The sequence below is a fragment of the Pteropus medius genome, unplaced genomic scaffold (assembly GCF_902729225.1).
Source record: "Pteropus medius unplaced genomic scaffold, Ma_sr-lr_union100, whole genome shotgun sequence".
Lineage (NCBI taxonomy): Eukaryota > Metazoa > Chordata > Mammalia > Chiroptera > Pteropodidae > Pteropus > Pteropus medius.
The window spans coordinates 1465099-1483730 of NW_024356248.1; the positions used below are offsets into that span (position 1 = coordinate 1465099).

At 53.6% G+C, this 18632-nt stretch overlaps 2 protein-coding genes across 6 annotated transcripts in view; both read left to right on the forward strand.

Annotated features, from left to right (window-relative positions):
• Positions 1–16768, forward strand: part of TUT1 (terminal uridylyl transferase 1, U6 snRNA-specific) — a 22166-nt gene extending 5398 nt beyond the window's left edge. For 2 of the 4 annotated variants that reach the window (XM_039860231.1, XM_039860234.1), the window contains exons 5-10: positions 473–942; positions 1538–1647; positions 1766–1876; positions 2059–2151; positions 2539–3716; positions 16757–16768. In XM_039860231.1, coding sequence (XP_039716165.1) covers positions 473–942; positions 1538–1647; positions 1766–1876; positions 2059–2151; positions 2539–3683 — 1929 coding nt within the window. In that variant the 3' untranslated portion in view covers positions 3684–3716; positions 16757–16768. Of the gene's footprint in view, positions 1–472; positions 943–1537; positions 1648–1765; positions 1877–2058; positions 2152–2538; positions 3723–9700; positions 9712–16756 lie in introns of those variants that run through there. The other 2 variants (XM_039860233.1, XM_039860232.1) reach the window with 2 other exon arrangements.
• On the forward strand, positions 4736–13236 carry EEF1G (eukaryotic translation elongation factor 1 gamma). 2 transcript variants are annotated; one of them, XR_005652277.1, is made up of 10 exons: positions 4736–4893; positions 5973–6131; positions 6777–6840; positions 6972–7114; positions 7517–7660; positions 8805–8934; positions 9315–9519; positions 12351–12564; positions 12649–12773; positions 13007–13135. XR_005652277.1 is itself a non-coding variant. In XM_039860235.1 (10 exons), exons 1-10 carry the CDS (start codon positions 4882–4884, stop codon positions 13163–13165), a joined length of 1314 nt encoding a protein of 437 aa, XP_039716169.1. In that variant the 5' UTR covers positions 4736–4881; the 3' UTR covers positions 13166–13236. The 2 variants fall into 2 exon arrangements, 1 of the variants encoding a protein (XP_039716169.1); XM_039860235.1 differs by having other exon boundaries at positions 12392–12564; positions 13007–13236.
• Positions 16769–18632: the final 1864 nt, after the last annotated feature.

Below are 18632 nucleotides of genomic sequence, written 5' to 3' on the forward strand. Positions count from 1 at the left end.
CTTCACCCCTTCGCCCCTTAACATTCCAGTTTGTGCACCTGAGCACCGCGGTGTTCTAGCGCGTAGGCACAGTACTGCTGTCAGGCTGAGGGCTTGTTCCACCGGTGCGAGCGGAAACCTTTCTACGTCTCTGATCCGCAACCCATCCTCCAGTTTTGTTGGCCGCCTGACAATGGACTGTTGTGTTGTCTCTTTAGTCTTCTTCCATCGAGAATAGTTCCTCTGCCTTTTTTTGTCTTTCACACAATGACATTTTTGCGGAATACAGACCATTTATTTTATGGCATTAAAAGGTTATTTTTAATTTGAAAAAAAGTATTGTGAGGATTAAATGAGTTAATATGTATAAAGCCCTTAGGATAGGGCCTGGCACATAACAAGCAGTGAGTCACAGGTATATCTTGGGGACGGGAATGTTCCCTAGTTAGGGGACAGCAGGAGAGGCATTCACTCCGCTCATTTCCACCCACAGCCAGCCCCAAAGGCTCCGGAGTCGCCATCCCTGGACTCGGCCCTTGCATCCCCACTGGACCCTCAAGCCCTGGCCCGCACCTCAGCCTCCCCTCCAGACTCACAGCCTCCAGCTTCTCCCCGAGACTTGGAAGCCCTGGACTTTGAAACGCCTTCCTCCTCCTTGGCACCCCAGACTCCGGACTCAGCCTTGGCCTCTGACACCCTTGCGTCTCCCCAGTCCCTGCCTCCAGCCTCGCCACTGCAGGAGGACCAGGGAGATGGGGACCTGGGGAAGGCTCTGGAACTAGCAGAGGCCCTGAAGGGGGAGAAAACAGAGCAGGGAGCCATGCTGGAGCTGGTGGGATCCATTCTTCGGGGCTGTGTCCCTGGAGTGTACCGAGTCCAAACTGTGCCCTCTGCCCGACGCCCTGTGGTCAAGTTCTGCCATCGGCCTTCGGGTCTCCACGGTGACGTCTCCCTCAGTAACCGGTACCTTTGTTTAGGGGGGCGGTTGGGGAAGGCCAGCCGAGCATTCTGGGGTGGCTGAGGAGGGAGCCCCGTGTGGGGAGCTGCTGCACCTGCCGAGCCTCGAGGTTGTCCTTGTTTGGTCCCATCCTTCTTTCTGCCACTCGTCTCCTGCCTGGCTTCTATTTCAGTGTTTGTCAAATGTGTTTTTTTGTATCCTATTTTTAAGGGATTTAGAAAAGAGTTCCACGGTCGAGTAAGTTTGGGAAGCGCTAAGTTAAACGCCGACAGGTTTCTCCCTTCCCTCCTCCCCCACTTCCTCTTTCTTCCCTTTTTCCCTCTACATCTCCTTTCCTTCCTTTCTCCCTCCCTTCCTGTCTGTGTTTCTTTGCCCACTGAAGGCTCTGAGCAGTCTTATAACAACGTCTGAGACGGGCATACAGTAGGTAGTGTTCTTTGCACACCCTCTCACAAGACCAGTGTGTCAGCGGACACTTTGGAAATCTTCTCTTGGCTTTATTCCAGCTGGCCCCCATTACACAGGTCTGGAAGAAGAACTGGGGGCGATAGCTTTAGACGGTTCCTGAGCCCTAATATCCTTGTCTCATTTGCGTTCCAGGCTGGCCCTGCATAACTCCCGCTTCCTGAGCCTGTGCTCTGAGCTGGATGGGCGCGTGCGGCCCCTCGTGTACACCGTCCGCTGCTGGGCTCAGGGTCGAGGGCTATCAGGTGAGAGTCGGGACAGACCTGGGGCTGAGCTGGTGTTGGGGCAAAGCAGAAGGGGAGGCAGGTACAGGAACCAGGGCTGAGAAGAACTCCGATCTAACTGGAATTGTTATTTACCCAGGGAGTGGCCCCCTTCTCAATAACTACGCCCTGACCTTGCTCGTGATCTATTTCCTTCAGACCAGGGAACCTCCTGTGTTGCCCACTGTGTCCCAGCTCACCCAGAAAGCAGGTACAGCAAGCCGGCCTCCTACCCTCCCTGCCTCATTAGCCTCATCTCTCCTCACCTCACTTAGACACGCCAGGCTACCTGGGAATGAGGTCTCTGCTACCACCCCCATTTCTACCCTCCCCCCTCCTTTCTCCCTCGTCTTTCTGCTTCCAGGCTGACCCTTACCTTCGTTACTTTCATAGGTGAGGGCGAACAAGTGGAGGTTGACGGCTGGGACTGTAGTTTCCCCAGGGATGCCTCGAGACTGGAGCCCAGCACCAATAAGGAGTCCCTGAGTGAGTGTGGGGAGCCCCCAGAGGACTGATAACTGATGTTACTCACAGCAGTAGATGACATACATCCCACAGTAACTGTGTGCTGGGCGTGCTGCTCACAGCAGCCTCAGGGGACAGCCGGTGTCGTCATTGCCATTTCGCAGATGAAGAAACCGCACTTTGGAGTGGCTAGCATGGGGAACGAGCAGCCTCCGGGAAATGACGTTGGCTGCGGGCACAGAGAGAGCTTGGCCTCACAATCATAGGGGTCAGAGGGGCCTGGCTTCTGGCACTGTTCTGAGCCACTTGGAAAAAGAAGGTCCTGCTGAGGGAATGGCTCGGGTTCAGGGCCTGTCTCAGTTCTGGCCTCTAAGCGATGCCTTTTCCTTGGCCTTCCTCCTCCTCCAGGTTCCCTACTAGCCCAGTTCTTCTCCTGTGTCTCTTGCTGGGATCTTCGTGGCTCACTGCTGTCCCTGCGGGAGGGTCAGGCACTGCCTGTGGCCGGGGGCCTGCCCTCTAATCTCTGGGAAGGTCTCCGCCTTGGCCCCATGAATCTCCAGGACCCCTTTGACCTGAGTCACAACGTGGCAGCCAACGTCACCAGCCGGGTAGCCGGGCGGCTACAGAACTGTTGCCGGGCGGCCGCCAATTACTGCCGGAGCCTCCAGTACCAGCACCGATCCTCCCGAGGTCGAGACTGGGGGCTGCTCCCCCTTCTGCAGCCCAGCTCCCCTAGCTCCCTGCTGTCTGCAACACCCATCCCCTTACCCCCTACCCCCTTCACCCAGCTCACGGCTGCCCTGGTCCAGGTGTTAAGGGAAGCACTGGGATGCCATATAGAACAAGGAACCAAGAGACTGCGGTCAGAGGGAGGCGGAATGGGGAATTCTCCTCAGGGAGGGTCAAGCAAAAGATTGAAACTAGATGCACAGAAAGCAAGCAGTGAGGAGGGGAAGGAGGAGCAGCAGGCATGTGCAGGGGACCACAGTGAAGACGGGGTGGAAGAAATGGTTATAGAAGTTGGAGAGACCGTGCAGGACTGGGCCATGCAGAGCCCTGGGCAGCCAGGGGAACCTCCCCTGACCACTGGGAAGCCTCTGGCCACCGGAGAAGAGCAGTCAGGCCCTGCAGCGCTGACAGAGCAGGGGCCCAAAGGACCCGAGGCAGCCCGAGAAGGGCCCCAGGGTGAGACAAGTAAGGGGGCGTCGCTCTCAGTGAGCTGGCGCTGTGCCTTGTGGCACCGAGTATGGCAGGGGCGGCGGCGTGCCCGGAGACGCTTGCAGCAGCAAACCAAGGAAGGCGGTGGAGGCAGTGCCGCCAGAGGGGTAGAGTGGCTGGCGACTGAGGCTCGGGTCACCCAGGAGCTGAGAGGACTGAGCAGTGCTGAGCAGAGGCCAGAGACTGAGCCACTCCTGACCTTCGTGGCATCTGCCTCCCAGGCCGACCAGTCTCTCACTGTGACCCCACTCCAGGATTCCCAAAGCCTGTTCCCTGATCTCTATCACTTCTTACAGGTTTTCCTCCCTCAAGCACTTCGAAATCTCCTCAAGTGAGGCCAGGAACCCTAAAGGGCAATAAAGCTGCTAGTTTAATAAACACTATGGTTTTCTCTAATTTCCACCTGGTAACCTTCCACCCAGTACTTCCGCTCCCCAGGCCTTAATGCGGCCTTCTTAGAGGTGCCTTCTCTGGCCGCCCTAAAATAGTTCTCAGCCTGTTTCCTTCCTACCACGTATCACAACGGCAGGGAGCGCCTTGGACCGTGTGTGTCTGGCACCTGGAGCCCACTCAGGAGAGTTCTGGAGTGCCTGAGTGCTGCGTGGGGGTATCGAACGGTACCTGTGAGAAGAACCAAGTTTGCCTCCATGTTTACCTCGCTGCCCATATTTGGGAATGGTGGTGGCCTGAAATTTGGGTTCAAGGTTCTTCGTCCATTCTCCCACTTAATTCATCCTGCTCTAAAATTGGGTAAAAGATTTCCAGACCTGAATATGGGTAAATGGCAAACCATCAATTTGTCTTAAATTGTGAGCTCCTCGAGGGTGACAGGAGGTGGAAGGGACATGGCCATGTCCTTTAGCCCCTACCCTGTGCAGGCTCGCAGACTAGTGCTGTTCTGGCACTCACGGCATCCCAGAGCTGCAAAGTGGTCGAATGGGAGAAAACTTCAGTTTAACAGAAGGTTTCACACTTGGGCTCCAATTAGACATTCGTGTTCTCTAGAAAACCAGAGCAGGTCAAAAGGGATTTGGCACCCTGCTTCCTGCACGCAGTTGTGTCACAATCACATTAGGAGCTTGGCAGGAACTCGTATGAAGTTTCTCCTCTCGGCCTCACTCATGTCGCTGGCCGGAGGGGGATGCCAGCGGTACCCGGGGCGGCGCAGGGATGACAGCTGTGCCACGTAGCAGCCAAGGGGCCGTAGTCCAGCTAGTTCTCACAGTTTCCCCTCCAATCGCGCTTTCTCTCTACGTTGGGACTCCCATTGGCCATACCTGAGGGGGCAGGCCATTTAAATGCCCCACTGCGCAGACGCGAGCATTATTTTCCGCTCAGGCCAACAAGCCCCACCCCTTTGTTCCAATTCATCCGCCGCGGTATACCCAACTGTCGTGCGTATGCCTTCTATGCCGTCCTCGCTTTCCGGCTGCTGTTTCTCCACGGCTCTCCCCTTCCCCCCTCCCTTCTCACCCTGACGGGTTACTTTGCGGCAGCACTGAGAGCCCCACCCCCTTTCTCTGCGGAATCACCATGGCGGCTGGGGTAAGTTTGCCGGCTCTGGCCCTCCAGGTCACCCTATCCGATGCCATCCTCTACCCGAGTGGGACTAGCCGGCGTCAGAGGAGTTCTGGAGCCGAGTGGGGAACTGATTCGGGCTCTAGAGACCTTACTGTGGGAGCACAGGGCTTCCAGGCCCCGGAGGGGAACTGAGGCTGAGGCCAGAGAGGTGGAAGGGTCTGGGTTAGAGAAAAGACATGCCGTGCCGTATCCTGGCCGTCTGGGGCCTGAGAAAGGGCTTTGGGTTCATTGCCACCTTGGGACGCGGGATCCGGGCAGGTTGATGGAGCTTTTGCGACCGTTTTGTGGGGCAACAGTAGGGACGGGGTGAAAAGGAGGGCTTTTGTAGGCAGGTACGGCTGGCCACGGTTAAGGGTCTATTAAGGAGGTTTGGGAGGAGACTTTTCTGGACAGTGGAGTCAGACCAGTTGGGTCCCACTGGCCGGGTTAATAGGAGGAGAGACGGCAACATCAGAGAACTCACTGCGGGACAGGACCGGAGGGATGGTGCGTGTGACGAGGAAAGCAAGGTTTTTTAGGGAAACCGGGTTGATTTAGGAAGAGAAGATGCCATTCGGCATCTCCGTGGCTGTTCGGAGGGGGACTTGGAAATGTTTCGGTCGCTGTGTGTGTGCTAGAGACGGGTGATACTTTTGAAGCGTGAGCGGCTCAGCAGTGGAGTAGACAGATACTCGGTAACCATCAATGAATGAAACAAGGGCTCTGGGAAGGGAGGGGTGTATGTTTGTGGGCAGATGAGAGTATGAGGGAGCTGGAAGTTCTGGATTTCCTGGAGATACAGTTGAGGGGAAGAGAATGCTTCTCCAGGTGTCCTTAGGGAAGGTCAAAGCTGTCAACCTTTATTTAGCAGTTGGTGTGAGTTCTGTCCTCGGTATTTCGGAGGACTCTGATTACACTTGACAGATACTGAAGAACTTGGTTGACCAGCAGGAGTAAAAAGTTGAACAGATTGAGATTATTCAGGGAAATCATCCCGGGAGGTGACATTTAGGACTGAGACCCTTCTACTCACTAATATTATTTTGTTCCTCTTTCTCGCACAGACCCTGTACACATACCCTGAAAACTGGAGGGCCTTCAAGGCCCTCATTGCCGCTCAGTACAGCGGGGCTCAGGTCCGCGTGCTCTCCGCACCACCCCACTTCCACTTTGGCCAAACCAACCGCACCCCTGAATTTCTCCGTAAATTTCCTGCCGGCAAGGTGAGTAGGGAAGCGGAAGCGGGGTCTTTGGTCTTGAGAACCCAAGTGGCCGTAAGATTCTATCACTTTGAAGATGACCTTCATCTTTAAAAGGGAGCTTTCCTTTTTTTCCCCACATTTTACTGATGATTAAAGTTTTTATTTTGAGCTAAATGCAGATTCCCACATTAATAAAGAAGTATTCAGTGACATTTTATAAAATTTACAGGCTTGCTTTGTGGGAGAGAATGTTTTGACTGTTTTCAGTGCAAATCATGTCTATCTGCTATGAGCAGGGTTCCTGCCCCAAGGGGTTTACAGAGATGGAGAAATAACCATCCTAAGAGTAAAAGATCAAGTGCAGTGTGGGGACCACCATAATATTCTAATATTATAGATGGAGGTATAAGACTTGGCTTCTGATCTTTTGCTTGTTTGAGGGCTTTTATCTAACTATCTCATAATATTGAAGTGTGAGTTCAGATTGTAAGGGATATTGAGTTATTCAAACATTTTTGGTTCCAGAGTTTCAGATCATATCAAGAGTTTGGTTAGCAAGGGTTATAGCCTTATGGAAGAACTTATCCAAAACATTTCAGTTCCTAGGATTGACTAGTGAGAAATTACTGTGTTATTTCATTTATCTCTTGACTGCTTTGTCCCTAGGTTCCAGCATTTGAGGGGGACGATGGATTCTGTGTGTTTGAGAGCAATGCCATTGCCTACTACGGTAATTCGCAGTGGAGGTGGGAGTAGCAGAGGGTGAGGGTGAGCTTGCATGGGCAGGGAGAGGACTCTGCAGGTATTAGATTGGCATTGGCATGACCCCAAGGTTCTGACCTTTGTGTTCTGCCTCTGCAGTGAGCAATGAGGAGCTTCGGGGAAGTACTCCAGAGGCAGCAGCCCAGGTGGTACAGTGGGTGAGCTTCGCTGATAGCGACATAGTGCCGCCAGCCAGTACCTGGGTGTTCCCCACCTTGGGCATCATGCACCACAACAAGCAGGTAAGCCTAGGAACTTGGGGAGGGGCTGGGTCGTCGGCTCCAGAGTTGTCAGACCCAGTGGAGGTGGTGTCTGTCAAGAGTGGGCAGAGGGAAGATGTCTGCTGTAGGGAGGTTACACCAGACGATAGTGGAGCAGTTAGACCAGACGACCTCTAAGGGCCCTTCTAAAATCCAAAGGTACGTGATGAGCTGTGCTGTGGAGCGTGAAGCCAGGCTGCTCGATGAGGAAACAACATCGAGAGCTTCATTTGCGATGCATTTAGAATAATCCTAGACTCTGACTCCATCGGAGAGGGTGGGGGTGAGCCAAGACTTGAAGTGGCCACCTTAGTTCCATTATTGGGGAGAGGGAAAGGGATTGGTTGGTAATCACTGATAAGTTCGATTGTTTCAAATCAACAGGCCACAGAGAACGCAAAGGAGGAAGTGAGGCGAATTCTGGGGCTGCTGGATGCTCACTTGAAGACAAGGACTTTCCTGGTTGGTGAACGGGTGACGCTGGCTGACATCACAGTTGTCTGCACCCTGTTGTGGCTCTATAAACAGGTAAGTTTATAAAGAATCGGGTTGGCAGAGGGTAGGTGGGTTAGAACCGAAGTGACAGGTCTTCCAGGTTACTCTGTCCTTCTGTGAGGACTTGGATACGAGGGATTCTGAGGTGACAGCTAGTCTCTAGGAATCCCCAGATTGAGGACCATGACTGCCTTTCATCTGAGGAGTTTAGTAATGTTCTGTTATCCTTAGTTTTCTGTTTGGCAGCTCAGAGGTTTTTTTTTCCTCCTCCTGTAAATTATAAAACCAGGGTACTAATAATCACTGTTCGGGGTATCGGGTCAAAGAAGATGACATATTTCGGATTCCTGAACAGCAGCCCTTGGCCTGATGCCGGTCCAGGGTGGTAATGTGGCGATGGTGGGGGACAGCACCTGCTTTGTGCCGGTCCCCGTGCCAAGGGCCTGACAGGGATCATCGTAGTGCATCTTTCCTGGGGGATGGGTGAGCAGAAATGTCACCTGCCCAAGGGCAGCCAGTAAGTGGTGGAGGAGAATCTGAAGCTGAGTGCTGCAGAACCGGCACCACAGAACTGACTGCTGTGTTCTGTCTCCATGAGACGAGGATGTTTCCTCTGATCTTGGCAAACCAGAAAATGGTAGAGTTTTTCATGAAGCTTCATAAAGCTCTTTAATTTAAAGGACTGTCCGTTAATCTAAATAAACTTTGTGCTGTTGAATATTCTATACTTCTTGAACTTCTGTGATAATGCATACACCTATGTCATGTATAGTTAATATAGATTGTTTTTTATTTAACAGTGAGTAATTGATAGCTCTCGCTTCCAGCCTTTTTTTTTTTAATCTACACGTGAAATTTAAGATTGGAAACTGTAGGTGTGAAGTGGCTTTGTAAAAGGATTCAGGCACCGTATAAATATTATTCTAAGTAGAGTCATAGTAAATGGAGGATGGGACCAAGCATTTATTAAATTGGGCTGAATTGCAAAAAAAGGGATTAGGAAGGTAAATGGGAAGGAGCCCACTGTGGAAGACGCTACTCTTAGCCACTGTCTGAGGGGGTGAGAAGGAGGAGCAGCTTCGGGATAGAATGAAACAAGGGTGTCTCGGTTTCTGGCTTGAAACCCTTCCAGACCTTTCCTTCCACTGACTTTGTTTCCGCCCTTCCATCCTGGCAGGTCCTGGAGCCTTCTTTCCGCCAGGCCTTCCCCAATACCAACCGCTGGTTCCTCACCTGCATTAACCAGCCCCAGTTCCGGGCTGTCCTAGGGGAGGTGAAGCTCTGTGAGAAGATGGCCCAGTTTGATGGTGAGTCCGAGGTGTTAGGGGTGTATGAGGCCCGGGCCTGGGGCCGCTTCGCTCAGTCTCAGCCCCTGGATTTCCTGTTTGACTTTTGGGTTATGTGGGCCCGAGAAGTGTAGGGTGTCACATGTGGCTACTAACATTTTGTGAACCTTGTTCTATGCACGCACTCTCACTTGTTTTAACGTAGAGAGTTACGACACACGTGTTTGTTGCTGAGGCTTGTGTTCTTACTCAAGGACGCTCAGCGAGCTGGTGGCAGTGGGGAGCCCAGGTCCTGAAGCTGTCCCACCGGGCAGTTTTCCTCCGTTCCTTGCCCACTGCCTGGTTTTGGAGGGACGTGGAAGGAGGCACGACACTGACTTTTCTCCCTTCCCCTGTGCTAGCTAAAAAGTTTGCAGAAAGCCAGCCTAGAAAGGACACCCCACGAAAGGAGAAGGGTTCTCGGGAGGAGAAGCAGAAACCCCAGCCTGAGCGGAAAGAGGAGAAAAAGGCGGCCGCCCCTGCTCCCGAGGAGGAGCTGGACGAGTGTGAGCAGGCGCTGGCTGCTGAGCCGAAGGCCAAGGACCCCTTCGCTCACCTGCCCAAGAGGTAAGGATGTGGGAGGGTAGGGGGCACGGGACCCAAGAAGGCCTCACAGCTAGGGCCCAGAATTTTAGATCATCCATACAAAATTAAAGGTATGTTTTAGTTGCAATTAAGGCAGCTCCTTGAATTTGTCAAAAGTTGGAGTTTTGAAAGTAGAAAGCAAGTTCCATCCAGATGCATCCAGTATCGGAAGAGATTGCAACTCCTAGCAAAAAAAAGGAGAGAAAGCAGATAGGCACAGACTTCATTCAGTGTGGGGGAACACTGGTTTTTAGCGTCCTCGTTAAAGTTTGGGATTCGTCAATACCATGGGAAGAGGCGCGGTGTGGACAGCCTTGCTGCTGCTGTGTGGGCTGGCTTTGCTGAGTCAGGACATTGCGGCTGCATCATTTGATTTGGTGAATCAAATGATCAGAATTGCTCACCAAGAGAAAGGTTGATGACTGTAGGGACATAATGCCTGTCTGGTTCATTGTTTCCCAAACCGGAAGGAAAAAATCGATGGGGTGGTTGTCTGTATCCTCTGCAATAAATGTAAGGGTTCTTGGAAGAAAGAATAGAGTCAAAGGGAGATGTTCGGTGCAGAAAAGTGGGACGCCCAGTCCTTTCCCAGTTCTCCATGTTACATAGTTGCCCAGAGCAGCAACCCCGTAGTTACACCAAGCGTTTATTAAGGGAGCTTCCATACCGGGCAAGTCTTGGTGTCCTCTGCATCACGCGGCAGGTGGTAAGTTGTTATATAGGACAGGGCGGGATGGATAGGGGTGCAGGGCAGACCTGCCTCAGATAAGGGGAAAATGCTTTACATGCCTGCCTGGGGCAGGAACCAGCACAGACCAGCACTCCGTGGGACAGAAGGGACATGAGGGCAGGCCCATCAGATGGCCTGAGGGGCACAGGGGAAACGGTCTCCTCAGGCCTGTGTCTGGCCGGATTTAGCTCAAGGGTCCAGCAGCGGCTTCTTGGTTAAACAATCTCTCCTCCATACTCTACCATCAAATCTTCATTCAATCACTGCCCCGAAGTCGGTTTACTAGAATTTCAAGCAATGTGACAAATGTCTTTTCCGTGGTCACTTTATACTTGGTCCCTTTTTCTCTCCTTTTCTCACCCGCTCTTCCATTCTTTCACTAGTTAGTCCATTCGGGTTCCACAGGGTTTGCCGTCCCCCGTTTTGTTAGTTTCGGGGTGGGATAAACCCGGATGAAGGAACATGCACTCATAGGCGTAATAGCCGTGCTTAGGGCTGTAAATGCAAATGCACTAATGGAGGCTTATCGCTGCTTCTGCATTTGGGGCACTACTTGGAGAGTGGCTGAGAGCTCTTAGTCCCAGGCACTTTCTTGAGGCCAAGAAGGCTCCGGACACAGCTGCTCTTGAAAGGTGTGTGTGCTTTTGAACCGAAGTGATTTACCCTAAACCGAGTACAGGGGCAGGTCTAAGGGGAGAAAGGGTTTGGTGTGTGTAGGCGAGCTGTGATGCCGAACCCCAATGACCTATGCTGTTGTAACGGACGCCTCGTCACTAGAGATTGTCATGTATCTTAGGTCTGTACTCTGGGCAGAAAGTAAATCAGGAAGTAAACTTGAAATCTTTAATAAACTTTGCATTTCTTAGAGCCTTTTAAGAATGTTTATTAATGTTTATTGTCGCAATGCCATGGTGCTCTCCTGGCCTGCCAGGGTGATTTCCCACAGGATTTTTCATGTCGTAAAGGTAATACCTTCGAAGACTGAGACTGTCAATTTGTGCAGAGTTAATTCTAGACCTTTTAAGGGTTTCCAGCTAAGTTGTTTAAGGACTCGTTAGAGCCCTTGTTCACTTTAGGGGTCAGAAATGGAATTATGGTCACCAATAACAACACTATCAGGAAGGTGTGAAGAAACAAATCCCCACTTGATGGGTGGTTGAGGTTTTTAAGCTTCTCAGAGGGGGTCTCTGAGAATGCATTCTGGAAGGGACCCCAGACCTAGGGTTAAAGGACAGATTCTCTGCTCTAATGTAGCTCTGGGCAAGTCACACCACTTACCCTCTGTAAAGAGAGAAGGTGACTGTAACTCTGGGGTTCCTTGTAAGGATTTTGAGTGAAATAGGTGGCACTTGTGGCAGTTTTAATACTAATGAACAATGAACCAATGTAATAAGGGGATTTAATAGGTTTATAAGACATTCATGCCATGCAATAGAAAGTTATTGAGCCATTAAAGCATTTGCCAGAAATTCTCAATAGTATATCACAGTATTAAATGACCAAATTGTGTAAGGCATAAAACTATTTGTATCGTCTTTGAAAAATCACCAGTGGGAAATGTAAAGATACTATCTTGTTTGCGGCATTTTGAGTGATTATCTTCAGGCGGCACGTGTTTTTGTAAAGAAAGAAAAAAATAGACCCCCCCACGAGGGAGCGGGGGGGACACCTCCTCCATCAGTACTGGCATTCTGGGCTCTGTGCCAGACTGCTTCCCAGATGACAACCTGAAGGATTTTCAGAGACTGAACTTGTTTCTGGGCGGAGTGACTAAAGGACATGGGTGTAAGGTTCGGGGTGGAGGCCCTTTGAAAGCGTTCACTGCTTACATTGCTGTCGTATTACAGTGTGCGTAGCCCCAAGAGGCCTGTGTGATGGGGGAAGAGACATGAGTCAGTAACTGCGTGTGACTCATGGAAAAGGCCCTGGGAGGAGCTAGGCAGGGAAAAAGGAATCCTCACTCTGTGTCCACCAGGGGGCAGCAGTTTGCCATGCCTTCCCTGGGGCAGGTCTCCCTCAGGTCCCCCTTGGGTCCCAGCCTCTGCGCACGGAAGAGTGCCTTCGGCTTCTCTTTGTCTGGCAGCCTTCTCCACGCTGACCTCCTTGCCTCGTTCCTTCACTCAGTGCCTTTGTGTTGGACGAGTTTAAGCGCAAGTACTCCAATGAGGACACACTCTCCGTGGCGCTGCCGTACTTCTGGGAGCACTTTGACAAGGATGGCTGGTCCCTGTGGTACTCTGAGTATCGTTTCCCCGAAGAGCTCACCCAGACCTTCATGAGTTGCAACCTCATCACTGGTGAGAAGAGGGCGGGTCTGGGAAGGGAAGGGCGGACGAAGTAACATGATCTCAAAGGCTGAATGTTCCCCCTCGCCCCTTCAGGAATGTTCCAGCGATTGGACAAGCTGAGGAAGAATGCCTTTGCCAGTGTCATCCTCTTTGGAACCAACAACAGCAGCTCCATTTCTGGAGTCTGGGTCTTCCGAGGCCAGGAGCTTGCCTTTCCGGTGAGGAAGGTTCAGGGAGGAGCCTTCTCTTTAGGGCGAGGCAAGGGGCCGGGCAGCTCACCTTGACTCCGGGGCATTGGGCATTCAGGGGAGTTCAGGGAATGTGTACAGGAAGGAGCTGTCTTGTTCGCGGGAGTCCTGAGATTTGATGACGTGTGTCTGAGCTGGAAGTAACAGGTGTGAGACAGTGTCTGGTAACCTGACCACATGCTTTTTACCCGTCTTTTCCTCAGCTGAGTCCAGATTGGCAGGTAGACTACGAGTCGTATACGTGGCGGAAGCTGGATCCTGGCAGCGAGGAGACCCAGACGCTGGTTCGAGAGTACTTTTGCTGGGAGGGGGCCTTCCAGCACGTGGGCAGAGCCTTCAATCAGGGCAAGATCTTCAAGTGAACAGCTCTGGCCATTGCTGCTGCACCCGCCCTTCAGGGAGATGGGGGTCATTAAAGGAAACTGAACATCGAGCCCTTTTTGTCCCGCCTCCTTTGTGAGCGATGGCCTCCTCGGAGGGGCCTGGGTGTGTGGAAGCACGGGGTGCTTTCTGTGCCTGCGGGAGAGCGAGCTTCGGAAGAGCAGAGCGAGGCCTGACCTCAGTTTCGATTCAATTGCCCTGCCTCGTCCTGTGATCACCGTCTTCTAGCCGGGAAAGATCGGACATACAGTGTGTGGTGACGTGGGGCTTTGTGGCCACCTAGTTCTTAGGGACCGGACAGACTCCGGACCTCCCCGGGGAGGAGGGAATACCTGCCGGTGCCGGTAGCATGCAGCGTGCAGAGCAACTTCGTATTTCCCACAGCCGCCCTGCGAGGTAGGCGGTGGCTGTCCGAGGGCCACCCGGCAGAGGCCTCTCTGAGCACTGACCCCGTTGGTCCTAACCGGGCTGCAGGTCATCTCTGGGGCATCCCTACTTTCCAACAAGGAAGTGGGGTTCAGAGATCACGTGCCTGTGATCACACATCTTAAGTGGTAGAGGCAGGATTTTAAACCCGGTGGCTATCGGTGAAGCCCGTACTCTAAACATACCCCGTCGTGTCCTAGAACATAGAGTGGTCATAACTGTCACCTAATAGCGCCGCTCAGACCAGTGGTTACAATTTTTTTCTCCTTCGTGCTTAATTTTATTCTATTCAAAGATTTTTGCCCCTACTCCGTCTTCTGAGGAGTGTTGAGGATTTCCCTGTCAATTTAATAGCTCTGGTGGAATTGGAAATACTCTGATTCTTTTTTTACAATGCATGCAGAACAGTCATGACTACCTTAGCTGTTCAGGTCATGGTTTTATGTGTTTTTTTTCCCCCATCCGTGTAGTTAAGCTCAGAGAGGGGAGCTCCTGGCTTGGGAGGGGAAGAAGGTGATCTTTCTAGGCACAGAGGGGGCCTGGTGGTTTGGAGGGGTGGAGCTGTAATCTAGCTGGGTTCCTTGGCTGCATGTGGGGTTATGTGCGCAAACGGGCAGAAGACAGTTGTGGTTTGGAGCCCACCTGGGTGAGGATAGGTCGGTACTTGCTCAGAGTTCGCTTCCTGGCAGCTCATCTGGTGTTGGATCCGAATTTGCTACCTGTCTGGCATCTGCGCCTTCTGGGCTCCTCTTGGACAGGATCTGAAAGTGCCAGGTGCTGCTGGGCTGTGCCCTGAGCTGGCTGCTGGGGCCTCATGGAACCTGTCAGACTCCTCTCCCGAATCCGTTCCCACCACACCCCTGTACCTTCCGCTTGTGTAACCTCCACTACCTTCCCGATATCCTTAATCTCAGTAGCAGAAGGTTTAGGCAGGAGAGACCAAGTTGTGCAAGTAAGTTTGAGGGGGCAGGCCTGACAGGCCAGGAGTGGGGCCCAACTGTGACAAAGGGGGTGGTCTGGCTGGGCAGGCTGCAGCTAGGGCAGCAGCAGGCCTGGCAGCCCATGTGGACTGGCCAGCTCTGGCCTGGGGGGCTAGGAACCCCGTCTCCTACCCTCCTCCCTCTGAGGCTGCAGGAAGAGTGACTCATCCACACCTCCTGCCTCCTGTGCCTCTAGCTCTGGCGGTTTGCTGCAGAGGAGGACGGCCAGGTTGGTTGAGGCCAGGCCTGCTTTCAGGGGAGGGCGCATACCCACAAGCCGGAGTTGGGCTAGGAGGCCCGAGGGGAAGGGGATTGTGGCCTCAGGAAGGCTCGCAGTTGGCCTTCAAAGCGGGGCGGGATGGGAGGGCCGCCTCCCTACAGAGATGGGCGAGAAAGAGGGTAGCGGGAGTTTGTAGCGGCAGATGTGGGGCGGAAAGGAAAAGAGGGGAAGTACATCTGGAGCTGGTTGGGTCCCCTCCCTACCCTGGGGAGGCCTGAGTCACAGCACCTCCTTGGACTCTGGACTCGCCCCCTCCCGGATCCCGGGGCGCCCCACGCAGCTGGGTCTTTAACCCGCTCCTCCAGCGCTGGCTGGGGGCTCTCCGGCCCCGCCCGGTTCTCTGGGGCAGCCAGTGAGATCCTGCGCCCGGACACGTCTCTGGTTGCTGGGCCGCTTTCCCGACGTGCCCGCGAAGCTCTTGCCACCCGCGCGCCACCCAGAGCTGGCGTCTCGGCGCCCGTGGCGCAGCGCATGCCGCTAGGGGCAAGGGTCGCCGGGCGGAGAGGGAAGGGGTGGCGTGGGGCTGGAAATGGGGCGTGGTCTTGGAGAACTGGGTAGGATGAAGGGAGGAAGCTGTTTTATCCACTTTCGGGGCAAAACTTCAGCCTCCAGAAAGGGAGGTTGGGGAACTGGAGAGGGGCGGGGCTCAGAGGAGCTTTTGAGTGAAGATAAAAGCTTTACAGAGTCTGCAGTGTGAAGGGGAAGGGCTGAGATCTGGTTTAGCTTGTAGATAAACCAGTAGATACTGGTTATAAGCAGCTATTTATCTTAGCTTTGTTGGTGCTTCTGCTTAAGTCACTTATTAAAAAGTCACAAGCCTTTAAAAGTCTTCCAAGAAAGACCTAGATTGCCTTTTTTTTTTCATGCCCTGCTTTGAGCTGGAGCTGGACAGCTGCTGCTCTCACTGGGTCAGACCCATCCCACCAGCTGCCTACATGCCCCAAATGTGCCACTTCCCCTTTCGAAAGGTGGGGGAAGGGCCTAGAATGTTGAAGGGAGAGGAATAAAGAGCCTGGGAGGCTCCACCCAGTCATTTCTGAAATTAATACTGTGGTTTTCATGGCAACCGGCACTCTTTGTCCTCAGAGCCCAGAACTGTCCCTCCACACATCAAATGGGTTTTGCTGGGTGGCAGTGGCTCACCCCACCAGTGGTACCTATGGGGCACTGTAACTGCCCCGACCTGATTCGGTTCTGTATGTTTGAATGCAATTCCGGGGTGCCCCTCCCTCTTCCCTATTCTTCCTGTAATGCCGTGGAGTTAAATATTGGCGCTTCCAAAAGGTTAGAGAAACTGTGCCACCTGCTCTTGTCTGTTGGCTCTAATCAGGCTGGCATGGCTCCCGGAGGAGGCCGTCGCTGTACTCCGTGGAATTACTGGGGTGTCCCAGTGCCTCGGCACCCAAGGGACGGGTGGAGTGAGGAATAAAGGCAGTTGCTGGAGAGCAGACTATTTCCCTGAATCTCTCATAGGGGAGAATTCCTTGGGCAGGTGGGACTGGTTCAGTGGCAAAGATGTCTTTGATGACCTTAGAGGGTCCTGGGTTCTCTGCATTCCTGTCACCTTCTCCCCTCTTGCAGCCCCACCCACCTTTGTTTTCCTGACTTTCTGGGGATTCTGAAGGGATCCCGCTGCTGACTTTGCCTCGTTTACGCTATGGGCAGGCTGGAGCAGGGGCTGGAGCAGGGGCTGGAGCAGGGGCCGGCTGGTCAGTCAGAGTTTGGGGCTATTTCTGGTTGGATCTCCCAGGAATGTGCCTCTCTCTACGTCCAGCTGCCCCCTCCTCTCTGCAGCAGGAGCAGCTGTCATGTGAGGGCCTCTCCCGCTGGCTCAGCCCTTTTGCAATCCTCTGGCTGGCTCTGCCAGGATGGGGGTGGATAGTGAGGATGGGAAGAGCCAAGGGGTAAACGAGGGGACATGGCAGGGCAGGGGGAGCTGGTGGAGGTGGGGAGGGCAACGGAGTTGAGAGCCGAGGGCACAGGGGTCTCCAGGGCCAGGTAGGAGGCGGGAAACAGAGCAGAGCAGGGAGGTGGCGGGATGAGCTCAGGGCGCCGGTCAAAGGGCGTGCGGGCTGCAGTGGGGTTGGCCGCTTTCTAGAGAGCTGGTTCTAGCGGGATCCTGGCCAGTCACTCCTCAGGGAGAGCCGCATCTCCCCTGACTCACGGGAGGCCACAGAGTGCTTTCCTGCCAGTGAGCCTCTATGTGGGACCTGAGTCACCGAGTTGCCCAGGGCGTTGGCCGCCCTGTGGTGGCAGGGCCTGTGCCCTACTCCACCCACTCCCAGGGATAGGACAGGGGTTAGCAAACACACCCCTTTTATCTGTAGTAACTCTCCATCTCCTGGACTCAGACTCACAGAAGGCACCTCGCACAGGGATTGCAGGGGAGACCGCGCCAAATAGTCCCTTTACTTTCCCCATGGGGAAACGAGCCCACAGAGGGGAAGTGACTGATCGAGGGTGCATGCTGGCCTTTGCACACCGTTCTTGCAGCCACTCACTGAGTCACTTTTGCTCCTAAGAAGAGCAGGAGGGTGCCACTCTCAAAACCTGGGGGGTCAGCATGGTGGACAAAGAACGCTAAGCTCCGGCCTCAGGAAGAGGGCGGTGCTGAGGGCTGCCAGCAGCCCCAGTGGGGCAGCCCGACCCGGGTAAGAAGTGTAGAAGTGGAGCGAGGCCTGGGGCAGAGTCAGCCCAGGTCCAAATCCTGGGCCGGGCAGAGGGCACAGGGTGTAGCAGAGGTGGAGCTTCCAGTGACAGGAACCTCAACTATGTGGTGACTCAGGCTCTGGGCAGCCTAGGCCCTTCCTTCCTGGCTCAGCCTGACCTCCTTCAACTGGACTTGGGAAGAGTAAGCAAAGGATGGAGGGAAACCCAGGCCGGTCACCCTTTCCCCCCGGGAACTGGGGGAAAGAGGAAGTTGGAAAGGATGGGAGAAAGGCAGATTCCAAAAAAGGGGAGAGGAGGCTGGTGTTCCCTTCTCTGGGCCCCTCCCTCGCTGCTCCCCACGCCCTGCTGGGGAGGGAGCTGGCCGGGGCGTTGGCTGCTCTTCATTCCAGCTCCCTCCCTCGGCTCCTGTTTACGACTGGGTCGGCCCAATCCCCAGCTCAGTTCTGAGCTCTTCTTTTGTCTCTCTCTCCCTCCCTCCATCCTTCTCAGCCTTAATTCAGTCTGTTTTGCCACTTTTTCCCCTTAATCTCGGGTCCACATTTTCTGTGATTCCCTTGTTCCCACAGCGTCCCCACAGCCACAACTCACTGGCCTCTAGCCCATCTCGTCATCGCCTCTCAGAATCCAACTGGGCCTGGTGTGGCCACCTGCCCTGCTCGCTCTGCTCACTTCCGTTCCCCTGTGCTGGCCCTGATAGTCTTTCTCTGCCTTCTTTCCTCCCAGAGTCAGCCCTCAAAGCCCCTGTCTCATCTCTTGTTCTCTAATCAGCTCTGACTTGGCTTCTGCTCTGCCCAAAGATTTCAATTAGGACTGAGTAATGGGGGGTTGCCAGTCTCTGGCCGTCTGGTCTGAGTGATTCAGGGACTCCTTAGTTGAAGCCTGAGCCTTAAATACAGGCTGGGATTTGAACTGAGCCGGAGGAGAATGATTTTCCTCAGTTTCAGATTTTGAGTTCGGGTTAGGAGTTTGGGATTTGAGAATTGCTTAGGAAATAATGTTTCGATCCCAGAATCACTCAGTAGGTTTGCCGTTCAGCTGGGAAAGATTACAGATTAGGAAGTGGAGAAGCGCCTGATGTTTGGCAGGAATTCT